Source organism: Oncorhynchus keta, unplaced genomic scaffold, assembly GCF_023373465.1.
Source record: "Oncorhynchus keta strain PuntledgeMale-10-30-2019 unplaced genomic scaffold, Oket_V2 Un_contig_5119_pilon_pilon, whole genome shotgun sequence".
Lineage (NCBI taxonomy): Eukaryota > Metazoa > Chordata > Actinopteri > Salmoniformes > Salmonidae > Oncorhynchus > Oncorhynchus keta.
This window is the reverse complement of record NW_026288126.1, coordinates 121253-136598: the sequence shown is the minus strand read 5'-3', so window position 1 is coordinate 136598 and position 15346 is coordinate 121253. Positions and strand designations below refer to the sequence as shown.

The following is a 15346-nucleotide window of genomic DNA, read 5'->3' as shown; positions in this document are numbered from 1 at the left end:
CTATTCCGCAACAAAGCCTCCTTCACTCACGCCGCCAAGCTTACCCTAGTAAAACTGACTATCCTACCGATCCTCGACTTCGGCGATGTCATCTACAAAATGGCTTACAACACTCTACTCAGCAAACTGGATGCAGTTTATCACAGTGCCATCCGTTTTTGTCACTAAAGCACCTTATACCACCCACCACTGCGACTTGTATGCTCTAGTCGGCTGGCCCTCGCTACATATTCGTCGCCAGACCCACTGGCTCCAGGTCATCTACAAGTCCATGCTAGATAAAGCTCCGCCTTATCTCAGTTCACTGGTCACGATGGCAACACCCATCCGTAGCACGCGCTCCAGCAGGTGTATCTCACTGATCATTCCTAAAGCCAACACCTCATTTGGCCGCCTTTCGTTCCAGTACTCTGCTGCCTGTGACTGGAATGAATTGCAAAAATCGCTGAAGTTGGAGACTTTTATCTCCCTCACCAACTTCAAACATGAGCTATCTGAGCAGCTAACCGATCGCTGCAGCTGCACATAGTCTATTGGTAAATAGCCCACCCATTTTCACCTACCTCATCCCCGTACTGTTTTTATTTATTTACTTTTCTGCTCTTTTGCACACCAATATCTCTACCTGTACATGACCATCTGATCATTTATCACTCCAGTGTTAATCTGCAAAATTGTCATTATTCCCCTACCTCCTCATGCCTTTTGCACACATTGTATATAGACTCCCCTTTTTTTCTACTGTGTTATTGACTTGTTAATTGTTTACTCCATGTGTAACTCTGTGTTGTCTGTTCACACTGCTATGCTTTATCTTGGCCAGGTCGCAGTTGCAAATGAGAACTTGTTATCAACTAGCCTACCTGGTTAAATAAAGGTGAAATAAAAAAATTAAAAAAAGAAATAACAAAAATAATACATTTCCTGTTTTAGAAACATTACAAAGCACGGTCATCTGTTTTTTGACTAGTAAGTAATCTGAGTGGCTGGTAGATTTTTATTTATTTTAATCTTCCTGCCACAGTGGCTGGTGGACCAAAAAGTTCCTTTTAGCAGTAACCTACAGTATACAATAGTTTGTTTATGAGGGTTTAATATGTATCTTGCTAGATATGTCTAGCTACTTTGATAAGTTATCATTGCTAATAATGGACCAAATGGTCTGTCTGCTTGTGATAACGTTACCTACCTAGCTAACGTTAGCTAGCTAACTAGCTACTGTGTGCATCTATAGCTAACAATTTTACAACACTAGCGAGAAATAGCACCACATAGCCCGTAGCGTCTCTGGAACTACAGTATTCATTGCTGAAAGTCGTGAATTTCATGAAACACCTGAAGTTATTTAATCCCACAACTCCACTCGATTCTGCGTTCAGCTTTTTTTTTTATTTGTTATGATTTTTTAAATTTATTCTGCCTTCAGCTAACACGCGAGATTGCACAATATTGACGTCAGAAGCTTCTTCTTCTGTGGTGTTCATTGAGTGTGTCAACCAACTTTAATGGCTCATTACCGCCAACTACTTGGCTAGTGTACTCACCAGTAGTCAAGAGTCAAGGTCAAAGGCTGAGTTTATTTTCTAAACACGGATGATAACATGTATTTACTCACACACATGTTTTACTAAACTAATGCTGTTGATCATGTAGTGGTTCTACTGAGTTCATGTTGACGAGGGTTGATCAGTGATCCGGGTAGATCAGTGTGGACAACATTGTTATCAGAGCACATCTCCTTGATACCTCCGATTTGTAGAAGAAAGGTCCTGATATGGAGACAGCAGCCTATCTATCAGTAGGAGAAAGGTCCTGATATGGAGAGCAGCTTACTCAGCAGTTTAGGTCCAACAGTCCTTTGGATTAGGAGGAAGTGTGTGCTGGAGAGCAAAGGAGTATTGGAGTCACAGAAGACAGAGAGAGAACGATTGGTAATGTACTCTCTAGTTTAACTGACTGGTAATGTACTCTCTAGTTTAACTGACTGGTAATGTACTCTCTAGTTTAACTGAATGGTAATGTACTCTCTAGTTTAACTGAATGGTAATGTACTCTCTAGTTTAACTGACTGGTAATGTACTCTCTAGTTTAACTGACTGGTAATGTACTCTCTAGTTTAACTGACTGGTAATGTACTCTCTAGTTTAACTGAATGGTAATGTACTCTCTAGTTTAACTGACTGGTAATGTACTCTCTAGTTTAACTGACTGGTAATGTACTCTCTAGTTTAACTGACTGGTAATGTACTCTGGTCTGTAGTTTAACTGACTGGTAATGTACTCTAGTTTAACTGACTGGTAGTACTTAGTTTAACTGACTGGTAATGTACTGGTAATGTACTCTAGTTTAACTAGTTTAAACTGACTGGTCATGTACTCTCTAGTTTAACTGACTGGTAATGTACTCTCTAGTTTAACTGACTGGTAATGTACTCTAGTTTAACTGAGTTTAACTGTTTAACTGGTAATGTACTCTCTAGTTTAACTGACTGGTAATGTACTCTCTAGTTTAACTGACTGGTAATGTACTCTCTAGTTTAACTCTGGTCATGTAGTTTAACTGACTGGTAATGTACTCTCTAGTTTAACTGACTGGTAATGTACTCTCTAGTTTAACTGACTGGTAATGTACTCTCTAGTTTAACTGACTGGTAATGTACTAGTTTAACTGACTGGTAGTACTTAAACTGACTGGTAATGTACTCTGGTAAGTTTAACTGAACTGACTGTAATGTACTCTCTAGTTTAACTGACTGGTAATGTTTAACTGACTGGTCTAGTTTAACTGACTGGTAATGTACTCTCTAGTTTAACTGACTGGTAATGTACTCTCTAGTTTAACTGACTGGTAATGTACTCTAGTTTAACTGACTGGTCATGTACTCTCTGAGTTTAACTGACTGGTAATGTACTCTGGCTGGCAGTTTAAACTGACTGGTCATGTACTCTCTAGTTTAACTGACTGGTAATGTACTCTAGTTTAACTGACTGGTAATGTACTCTCTAGTTTAACTGACTGGTAATGTAACTGACTGGTAATGTACTCTCTAGTTTAACTGACTGGTAATGTACTCTCTAGTTTAACTGACTGGTAATGTACTCTCTAGTTTAACTGACTGGTAATGTACTCTCTAGTTTAACTGACTGGTAATGTACTCTCTAGTTTAACTGACTGGTAATGTACTCTCTAGTTTAACTGACTGGTCATGTACTCTCTAGTTTAACTGACTGGTCATGTACTCTCTAGTTTAACTGACTGGTAATGTACTCTCTAGTTTAACTGACTGGTAATGTACTCTCTAGTTTAACTGACTGGTAATGTACTCTCTAGTTTAACTGACTGGTAATGTACTCTCTAGTTTAACTGACTGGTAATGTACTCTCTAGTTTAACTGACTGGTAATGTACTCTCTAGTTTAACTGACTGGTCATGTACTCTCTAGTTTAACTGACTGGTAATACTGTATACTCTCTAACTTAACTGGAATAATAACAATAACAATAATAGTAATAATAATAATACATTGTAAATATACAAAGAGGTCCAAAAATATTTGGACCGTTTTGGCCCTGTACTTTGGATTTGAAACAACTGAGGTTAAAGGCCCAGTGCTGTCAAAAACTTGAATTTCTTTTGTATTATATATACAGGGCATTCAGAAAGTATTCAGACCCCTTGACTTTTTCTACATTTTGATACCTTACAGCCTTATTCTAAAATGGATTAAATAGTTTTCCCCCCTCATCAATCTACACACAATACCCCATAATGACATCACAATACCCCATAATGACATCACAATACCCCATAATGACATCACAATACCCCATAATGACAAAGCAAAAAGAGGTTTTTAGAAATGTTTGCAAATCTATTGTCGTGACGTGGCCTTTTCTGGGTATAGATCATGGCATCCCTCTCTCCCTCCTACACCCATGTTCTATTATCTCAGGTCGTAAATTCCTGGAGGAGACTCTCTCCCCCTGGCCATGCATAAAGAGAGACACATAGAGAGAACAAAGGAGTTCACATGGTGAACTCCTAAATCCCAAAATGGGAATTTGATACAAAGGTCCACTTGTGAGAAGGTGGAGATGGTTCTCTCTAGTGGACACTTAAGGAATTGGTATGACGAGTGTATTTCATTTGGTGACCTCAGAGAGGACAGGAAACACATAACTATATCTCTGAATATGTTTTTTATAATATATTAATATAATAATATTTCTCCATTATGGGGTTTGCATCTAATTCTTGTAGAAAATGAATGAGTAAAGATGAAACTATTTGTGAAATGATGTAAGGTGATATTAAACCTTTAATGAAAGATAATTGTATTCCATTCAAAGTTTAACTAAGTCATTGGCCCGCCCTCGTGAGCATAGACATGACCTGGCGTCATAGACCCGCCTTTTCTATTGTTATGAATAAAAACCCCTCCTGAGGAAATCCTCTTTAGCCCACTTGTACCTCGATGGACACTGAGGGGGCACAGGTTGAGTTTAGACCACAAAAATCTCCGTTTAAGCTAAGGTTGCAATGGCTGTTGAATTCCTAACCATACCATGTGGAGCATTGGCTCCACGGCGGGAAATGGTTGAACTCTGAGACTATCGATCCTGACAGAATAAGAGAAAATCTTAGATACTGATTACTAGTCTGCAGCTATAAATTATGTCAACCTGGGATGCGAAGACCGACACCGCCGAAACATCTAATCTATGAGAACATTTCTGAATGGTACTCTGAAGTATCCATTCTAACCAGGAAACTGACTCCAACAACTGACGATTCCAACAGAGATCACGACGACACAGTGGGCGTAAATATACGTTGATTGCAGTTATTCCCGAATGAGTGAGCGTTCATGTGCAAAGGATTAGCATCTCAATTAATATAATTATCAACTGTGTGTAGTGAGCCCTCTGTTCTTTCCCGCCTGTTTTCAGTCCACACCCACTTCCCTCTGTCCACCAAGCCGTCATATCAGCTTAGCCCACTAGGGAACCTCCCCTATCATTTCCTTGTAACCATATCTACTGTTTGTTTATGCATTTCTGTGATTGTTTAGTTAGTTAGTAAATAAATGATTAAGACAATTGGTGTATGGATGATTCATAGTAAAGGCTGGGTTCGTGCAGATAACCAACAATATACGATGTTTGGAATGAGACTAACGTGAGGTAAAGAATCATTCATTAATTAGAAGACTAATTGATCAGATATTAAAAGTATAACTTTGTAATCTGAAGATGTTCCTTGGTGCCCCGACTTCCTAGTTAATTGCATTTACATGATTAGTTTAATCACGTAATAATAATTACAGAGAATTGATTTGATAAAATAACAGTCTTAAATTTAATGATGCCAAAGACACGACCGTATAATAAAATAATTTAATAAAAAAATATCACATTTACATAACTTTTCAGACCCTTTACTCAGTAGTTTGTTGAAGCACCTTTGGCAGCGATTACAGCCTTGAGTCTTCTTGGGTATGACGCTACAAGCCCGGCACACTTGTATTTGGGGAGTTTCACCCATCCTTCTCTTCAGATCCTCTGTCAGGTTGGATGGGGAGAGTCGCTGCACAGCTATTTTCAAGTCTCTCCAGAGATGTCCGATCGGGTTCAAGTCCGGGCTCTGGCTGGGCCACTCAAGGACATTCAGAAATTTGTGCCGAAGCCACACCTGCGTTGTCTTGGCTGTGTGCTGAGGGTCGTAGTCCTGTTGGAAGGTGAACCCTTGCCCAGGCCTAAGGTCCTGAGCGCTCTGGAGCAGGTTTTCATCAAGGATCGCTTTGTACTATGCTCCAATCATCTTTCCCTCGATCCTGACAGCATGATGCTGCCACCAACATGCTTCACCATAGGGATGGTGCCAGGTTTCCTCCAGACGCGATGCTTGGCATTCAGGCCAAAGAGTTCAATATTGGTTTCATCAGACCAGAGAATCTTGTTTCTCTTGGCCTGAGAGTCCTTTAGGTGTCTTTTGGCGAACTCCAAGCGGGCTGTCATGTGCTTTTTACTGGGGAGTGGCATCCGTCTGGCCACTCTACCATAAAGACCTGATTGGTGGAGTTCTTCAGAGATGATTGTCCTTCTGGAAGTTTCACCCATCTCCACAGAGGAACTCTGGAGCTCTGTCAGAGTGACCATCGGGTTATTGGTCACCTGCCTGGCCAAGGCTCTTCTCCCCTGATTGCTCAGTTTGACCAGGCTGCCAGCTCTAGGAAGAGTCTTGGTGGAACCAAACGTTTTCCATTTAAGAAAGATGGAGGCCACTGTGTTCTTGGGGACCTTCAATGCAGAATTGTTTTGGTAAAATTCCCCAGATCTGTGCCACGACACAATCCTGTCTCGGAGCTTGGTTTTGCTCTGACATGCAATGTCAACTGTGGGACCTTATAGAGACAGGTGTGTGCCTTTCGTAATTATGTCCAATCAATTGAATGTACCACAGGTGGACTCCAATCAAGTTGTAGAAACATCTCACAGATGGTCAATGGAAACAGGATGCACAATTTGACCTCAATTTCGTGTCTCATAGCAAAGGGTCTGAATAATTTTGTAAATAATTACATTTACATTTACATTTAAGTCATTTAGCAGACGCTCTTATCCAGAGCGACTTACAAATTGGTGCATTCACCTTATGACATCCAGTAGAACAGTCACTTTACAATAGTGCATTGTTTATTTTATTGCAAATATTAAAAAAATATTTAAAAAAAAAAACTGTTTTCAGTTGATCATTAGGGGGTTTTGTGTGTAGATTGATGAGGAAAACATGTATTTAATCATTTTTAGAATAAGACTAACGTAACAAAATGTGGAAAACTGAAGGGGTCTGAATACTTTCCGAATGCACTGTAAGCAGCCAATGAAAGCTCTTACAATATTCAATGATTATATTTCTCTATAACAGGCTATAGGCTACATGTGCAGCACCAAGTCAGAACAAATTATTAGGGTGAGGAACATGAGCTGCAAACAGCTTACTACACAACATACACTTAGTATTACTTTCTTAGCTACAGTCACATCTCCCTGGCATATTACATCACTTATGCAGCAGCATACAAGACGTTTTTGGACTCACCTTGTTGTACTGTGCTTGAACAGGAAGGTGGCGCGGCGGTCCTTTGTGGGAAAATTTCATAATCAACTTTTGTCATCATAGTCTGGCATTCTCTGGATGTATGGTGCTTTCAAGACAACTGGGAACCGAAAAAAAAACAAGGTTGAATCATGGCGTCAGTGATCTTCAGGTCAGAGCTCTAGAAAGAGGCCCGAGTTCCCGACTTGCAATTCTGAGTTGGATGACCGTCAGAACGTATTTTTCCAGTCGGAGCTCGTTCCCAGAACAAGTTGTCTTGAACTCACTGAAGTCAGATTTCCCAGTTCTGAGTTTCCATTTGTTTTGAGCTCGGTAGAAGTCGTGCTGGATTGACAGCAAGGCCAATGTTGAATGTTTATCCGTTTAAGCTTGGAAAACAGACCCTTAAACCCAGACTTGGCACCAAAGACCCACTCCACTGAATAGCAGGCTAGTGATTGCTTTGCCATGCTTGCAGTTAGCCACTGATTCCTTCCAAACCACTCATTGTTGAACTAACGATTTCCAACTTGTTGTGTAATGTTTGTCCAATGGCCGTTGAGCACCGATATGTTTTATCTATAATTTCTCATCATTAATTCTCTTCATATGACAAGGATTGAAAAGGATTTTTATTGGCCAGTCTGAGATATGTCTTTTTCTTTGAAACTCTGCCTAGAATGCCAGCATCCCGGAGTCGCCTCTTCACTGTTGACGTTGAGAATTATGTTTTGCTGGTACTATTTTTAATGAAGCTGCCAGTTGAGGACTTGTGAGGCGTCTGTTTCTCAAACTAGACACTCTAATGTACTTGTCCTCTTGCTCAGTTGTGCACCGGGGCCTCCCACTCCTCTTTCTATTCCGGTTAGAGCCAGTTTGCGCTGTTCTGTGAAGGGAGTAGTACACATCATTTTACGAGATCTTCAGTTTCTTGGAAATTTCTCACATGGAATAGCGTTCATTTCTCAGAACAAGAAAAGACTGACAAGTTTCAGAAGAAAGTTATTTGTTTCTGGCCATTTTGAGCCTGCAATTGAACCCACAAATGCTGATGCTCCAGATACTCAACTAGTCTAAAGAAGGCCAGTTGTATTGCTTCTTTAATCAGGACAACTGTTTTCAGCAGTTAACATAATTGCAAAAGGGTTTTCTAATGATGAATTAGCCTTTTTAAATGATAAACTTGGATTAGCTAACACAACGTGCCATTGGAACACAGGAGTGATGGTTGCTGATAATGGGCCTCTGTACACCTATGCAAATATTCCATAGGAAAAAAATGCCATTTCCAGCTAGAATAGTCATTTTCAACATTAACAATGTCTACACTGTATTTCTGATCAATTTGATGTTAATTTATGGACAAAAAATGCTTCTTTAATGGACAAAAAATGCTTTCTAAGTGACCCCAAACGAACGGTAGTATATACTGTACATATGATGGGATGTATAGACATTATAGACAGTATGTGGATATAATATGTTGTATATCTGTAGAATATGTAGGACAGAATAGTATATGTACAGCAATAGTTAAATAGAATACAGTATATACATATGAAATGAGTAGAACAACGTGTAAACATTATTAAAGTGACCTGTGTTCCATGTAAATAGGGCGGCAGCCTCTAAAGGTGCATGGTAGAGTAACCAGGTGGTAGCCGGCGAGTGACAGTGACTAAATTCAGGTCAGAGTACTGGGCAGAGGCTGGCTAGTGGTGACTATTTAACAGTCTGATGGCCTTGAGATAGCAGCTGTTTTTCTCAGTATCATTATTCATGTTTACTGGCTACTTGTACTGTCTAGTTTGAATGGAGCTGGTGGTCTAAGCCAATAATGATTATATACTGTATGTGGTCTATCTCTGTTGTGATTGGCCTCTGTGACTTAATGCTGTCTTCCCAGAACAAACTATTAGGTCTGTTATTACATTGCCGTTGTGTTACCACTGTATTAACACTGTCTGTCTCTCTCCCTCTCTCTCAGAGGGAGGAATGCTATGGCGGTGTCTCGGTGTAGTGTTAGTACGTGGAGCAGTAAGCAGGTGTCTGGCTGGCTGAAGCAGGAGGGGTTTGGGCAGTATGTGGAGCTGCTGTGTTCTAAACATCGTGTGGATGGGCCCAGCCTGCTGACTCTAAGGGAGGCTGACCTGCGTGAACCCCCTCTGAGCCTCACTGTGCTGGGGGACATCAAGAGGCTGGCCCTGGCCCTGCGGAGGCTCCAAATACAGAACCAGAAGCAAATGGAGGAGCTGGGGATAGGGTTAGGGGGATTAGGGGCTGCTGCTGGGGGGGACAGGGCCTGTCACGGGGAAGACTGGGAGGATCACAGGGCTGACAGGCGGTGTAATAGAGGGGATCGTGTGTGTAACGGGGCAGGGCGCCGTCAGGTGGACTGTGGGGTCTCAGGGTCATGGTCAGGGTCGCGACCCCGGTCAGGGATGGCGTTAGAAGAAGACCAGTGCCACATTCACTCCACTGGGGACAGGAAGTGCCTTTTAGGGTGTCTGGACCCAGAGCTGTGGAAGACAGTAGTCAGCTCTGTTTACGTCATGCTCGTCTTCGGATTTACCTCCTTCGTCATGGTGATCGTCCACGACCGCGTTCCCGATATGACAATTTACCCGCCACTGCCCGACATCTTCCTGGATAGGTGAGTCTGACCTTTAACCTCTAACCCCGGAACTCTAATCCCACTGCCAGACATTTTCCTGGATAGGTGAGTCTGACCTTTAACCTCTAACCCCGGAACTCTAATCCCACTGCCAGACATTTTCCTGAATAGGTGAGTCTGACCTTTAACCTCTAACCCCGGAACTCTAATCCCACTGCCAGACATTTTCCTGAATAGGTGAGCTAGACCTCTAACCTCTGGCCTCACATTATTATTCCAACATTATTATTCTCTTTTTCTCTAACAGTGTACCCAGAATCCCTTGGGCTTTTGCGATGGCGGAGGCTTGTGGTTTAATCCTAGTTTACATCTTCCTGTTGGTGCTACTACTACACAAACACAGGTACTACTGCACTACTACTACTACTACTACTACTACAACTAGACAAACATGTGTACTACTGCAATACTACTACTACTACTACTTCAGCTCCTACTACTGCTACTTCAGCTACTACTACTACTGCTGCTACTACTACTACTACTACTACTCAGCTACAAACATGTGTACTACTGCAGTACTCTACTACTACTACTCAGTTACTACTCAGCTACTACTACTACTGCTGCTACTACTACTACTAGTACTAGCTACTACTGCTAGTTACTACTGCTACTGCTACTACTACTACTAGTACTACTACTGCTACTACTGCTACTGCTACTACTGCTACTTCAGCTACTACTACTACTGCTACTTCAGCTTCTACTACTACTACTTCTGCTACTACTACTATTGCTACTTCAGCTACAACTACTGCTGTACTTCTCTCTCTCTAGGTCTATCATATTGAGGTCTCTCTCTCTCTAGGTCTATCATATTGAGGTCTCTCGCTCTCTCTCTTGGTCTATTGTATTGAGGTCTCTCTCTCTCTCTCTCTCTAGGTCTATCATATTGAGGTCTCTCTCTCTCTCTCTCTCTCTAGGTCTATCATATTGAGGTCTCTCTCTCTCTCTAGGTCTATCATATTGAGGTCTCTCTCTCTCTCTCTCTCTATCATATTGAGGTCTCTCTGTCTCTCTCTCTCTCTAGGTCTATCATATTGAGGTCTCTCTCTTTCTCTAGGTCTATCATATTGAGGTATCTCTCTCTCTCTCTCTCTCTCTCTCTCTCTGTCTATCATATTGAGGTCTCTCTCTCTAGTCTATCATATTAGGTCTCTCTCTCTCTCTAGGTCTATCATATTGAGGTCTCTCTCTCTCTCTCTCTCTAGGTCTATCATATTGAGGTCTCTCTCTCTCTATCATATCTACTCTTTCTCTAGGTCTATAATATTGAGGTCTCTCTCTCTCTCTAGGTTTATCATATTGAGGTCTCTCTCTCTCTCTCGGTCTATCATATTGAGGTCTCTCTCTCTCTCTCTCTCTCTCTCTAGGTTTATCATATTGAGGTCTCTCTCTCTCTCTCTCTCTCTAGGTCTATCATATTGAGGTCTCTCTCTCTCTCTAGGTCTATCATATTGAGGTGTCTCTCTCTCTCTACGTCTATAATATGTCTTTCTCTCTCTCTAGGTCTATCATATTGAGGTATCTCTCTCTCTCTCTAGGTCTATCATATTGAGGTGTCTCTCTCTATCTACGTCTATAATATGTCTTTCTCTCTCTCTCTAGGTCTATCATATTGAGGTATCTCTCTCTCTCTCTAGGTCTATCATATTGAGGTCTCTCTCTCTCTCTCTAGGTCTATCATATTGAGGTGTCTCTCTCTATCTACGTCTATAATATGTCTTTCTCTCTCTCTCTAGGTCTGTCATATTGAGGTCTCTCTCTCTCTCTCTAGGTCTATCATATTGAGGTGTCTCTCTCTATCTACATCTATAATATTTCTTTCTCTCTCTCTGGGTCTATCATATTGAGGTCTCTCTCTCTCTCTCTCTCTCTCTAGGTCTATCATATTGAGGTCTCTCTCTCTCTCTCTCTCTCTAGGTCTATCATATTGAGGTCTCTCTTTCTCTCTCTCTCTAGGTCTATCATATTGAGGTCTCCCTCTCTCTCTCTCGGTCTATCATATTGAGGTGTCTCTCTCTATCTACGTCTATAATATGTCTTTCTCTCTCTCTCTAGGTCTATCATATTGAGGTATCTCTCTCTCTCTAGATCTATCATATTGAGGTGTCTCTCTCTATCTACGTCTATAATATGTCTTTCTCTCTCTCTCTAGGTCTATCATATTGAGGTCTCTCTCTCTCTCTAGGTGTATCATATTGAGGTCTCTCTCTCTCCATCTCTCTAGGTCTATCATATTGAGGTCTCTCTCTCTCTCTCTCTCTCTCTATCATATTGAGGTCTCTCTCTCTCTCTCTAGGTCTATCATATTGAGGTCTCTCTCTCTCTCTCTAGGTCTATCATATTGAGGTCTCTCTCTATCATATTGAGGTCTCTCTCTCTCTAGGTCTATCATATTGAGGTCTCTCTCTCTCTCTATAATATGTCTCTAGGTCTATCATATTGAGGTCTCTCTTTCTCTCTCTCTCTAGGTCTATCATATTGAGGTCTCTCCTCTACATCTATAATATTTCTTTCTCTCTCTCTGGGTCTATCATATTGAGGTGTCTCTCTCTATCTACGTCTATAATATGTATTTCTCTCTCTCTCTAGGTCTATCATATTGAGGTGTCTCTCTCTATCTATGTCTATAATATGTCTTTCTCTCTCTCTCTAGGTCTATCATATTGAGGTGTCTCTCTCTCTCTCTAGATCTATCATATTGAGGTGTATCTCTCTATCTACGTCTATAATATGTCTTTCTCTCTCTCTCTAGGTCTATCATATTGAGGTGTCTCTCTCTATCTATGTCTATAATATGTCTTTCTCTCTCTCTCTAGGTCTATCATATTGCGGCGTCTGTGTTCTCTGATTGGAACAGTGTTTCTGCTGCGTTGCGTCACCATGTTTGTTACCTCCCTCTCTGTACCTGGACAACATCTACAGTGCTCCAGTAAGGTGGGATACACATACTAACACACCCAGACTACCTGATGACTGGGTGATTATAGGGCAGAGTCTGATGACTGGGTGATTATAGGGCAGAGTCTGATGACTGGGTGATTATAGGGCAGAGTCTGATGACTGGGTGATTATAGGGCAGAGTCTGATGACTGGGTGATTATAGGGCAGAGTCTGATGACTGGGTGATTACTGGACACAATGTTCAGATCATTGCTAACTGTGTGTGTGTGTGTGTGTGTTTGTGTGTGTGTGTATATATATATACATATATAGATGTATGGTGATACGTGGTCTAAGGTCCAGAGGGTGTTTGCTATATGGAGTGGCTTTGGCATGACGCTGAATGGAGTGGATACCTGTGGAGATTACATGTTCTCTGGTCACACTGTGGTACTCACCATACTCAACTTCTTCATCACAGAGTGTGAGTCGTACTCTGTGTGTGTGTGTGTGCAACAAAAACATTTGTCACAAGTGCTGATTAACAACATGCCCTACTAGAGATCAGAGAGGGGTATTATAATGCCTGATTATATCCTGTATATTTCCTGTAGATACTCCTCGTAGCTGGCACCTGCTCCATACCATCTCCTGGGTACTGAATCTGTTTGGTATCTTCTTCATCCTGGCGGCTCATGAGCACTACTCCATAGATGTGTTCATAGCTTTCTACATCACCACCAGACTGTTCCTGTATTACCACACTCTGGCCAACACCAGGGCCTTCCAACACAGCCGCCGTGCTCGGATCTGGTTTCCCATGTTCTCCTTCTTCGAGTGTAACGTCACCGGTCCTGTTCATAACCAGTACAACTGGCCCTTCAGTGGGCCTGCCTGTATGAAGACACTGATTGGATAACACAACTGGCCCTTCAGTGGGCCTGCCTGTATGAAGACACTGATTGGATAACACAACTGGCCCTTCAGTGGGCCTGCCTGTATGAAGACACTGATTGGATAACACAACTGGCCCTTCAGTGGGCCTGCCTGTATGAAGACACTGATTGGATAACACAACTGGCCCTTCAGTGGGCCTGCCTGTATGAAGACACTGATTGGATAACACAACTGGCCCTTCAGTGGGCCTGCCTGTATGAAGACACTGATTGGATAACACAACTGGCCCTTCAGTGGGCCTGCCTGTATGAAGACACTGATTGATAACACAACTGGCCCTTCAGTGGGCCTGCCTGTACTGAAGACACTGATTGGATAATTAACTGGCCCTTCAGTGGGCCTGCCTGTATGAAGACACTGATTGGATAACACAACTGGCTACTTCAGTGGGCCTGCCTGTATGAAGACACTGATTGGATAACACAACTGGCCCTTCAGTGGGCCTGCCTGTATGAAGACACTGATTGGCTAGCAGTAGATTCAGTGAGCTGTGTATGAAGACACTGATTGGATAACAGCAACTGGCCCTTCAGTGGGCCTGCCTGTATGAAGACACTGATTGGATAACACAACTGGCCCTTCAGTGGGCCTGCCTGTATGAAGACACTGATTGGATAACACAACTGGCCCTTCAGTGGGCCTGCCTGTATGAAGACACTGATTGGATAACACAACTGGCCCTTCAGTGGGCCTGCCTGTATGAAGACACTGATTGGATAACACAACTGGCCCTTCAGTGGGCCTGCCTGTATGAAGACACTGATTGGATAACACAACGCAGCACACACACACACAGGTAGGGTTAGGCTTTAGTTAGTGTCAGGGTTCAATTGGCCAGACTTGAACTCCAACCTGGGGAATTAACTATGTTCTAGATTCTAAAGAATTGCATATTATACTTTCAGTAATATACAGATAATGTATGGCTAGCAGTAGATATTGAGCTATGTATAATGTATGGCTAGCAGTAGATATTGAGCTGTATTTAATGTATGGCTAGCAGTAGATATTGAGCTATGTATAATGTATGGCTAGCAGTAGATATTGAGCTGTATTTAATGTATGGCTAGCAGTAGATATTGAGCTATGTATAATGTATGGCTAGCAGTAGATATTGAGCTGTATTTAATGTATGGCTAGCAGTAGATATTGAGCTGTGTTTAATGTATGGCTAGCAGTAGATATTGAGCTATGTATAATGTATGGCTAGCAGTAGATATTGAGCTGTGTTTAATGTATGGCTAGCAGTAGATATTGAGCTATGTATAATGTATGGCTAGCAGTAGATATTGAGCTATGTATAATGTATGGCTAGCAGTAGATATTGAGCTATGTATAATGTATGGCTAGCAGTAGATATTGAGCTATGTATAATGTATGGCTAGCAGTAGATATTGAGCTGTGTTTAATGTATGGCTAGCAGTAGATATTGAGCTATGTATAATGTATGGCTAGCAGTAGATATTGAGCTGTGTATAATGTATGGCTAGCAGTAGATATTGAGCTATGTATAATGTATGGCTAGCAGTAGATATTGAGCTGTATTTAATGTATGGCTAGCAGTAGATATTGAGCTATGTATAATGTATGGCTAGCAGTAGATATTGAGCTATGTATAATGTATGGCTAGCAGTAGATATTGAGCTGTGTTTAATGTATGGCTAGCAGTAGATATTGAGCTGTGTTTAATGTATGGCTAGCAGTAGATATTGAGCTGTGTATAATGT

The 15346-nt window shown here is 41.6% G+C and overlaps 1 protein-coding gene across 1 annotated transcript; it reads left to right on the top strand.

Moving 5' to 3' along the window:
• Positions 1 to 1851: 1851 nt before the first annotated feature.
• On the top strand, positions 1852 to 13876 carry LOC118378031 (sphingomyelin synthase-related protein 1-like). Its single transcript, XM_052509909.1, has 6 exons — positions 1852 to 1931; positions 9087 to 9752; positions 10021 to 10116; positions 12599 to 12716; positions 12996 to 13146; positions 13277 to 13876. Exons 2-6 carry the CDS (start codon positions 9100 to 9102, stop codon positions 13579 to 13581), a joined length of 1323 nt encoding a protein of 440 aa, XP_052365869.1. The 5' UTR covers positions 1852 to 1931; positions 9087 to 9099; the 3' UTR covers positions 13582 to 13876.
• Positions 13877 to 15346: the final 1470 nt, after the last annotated feature.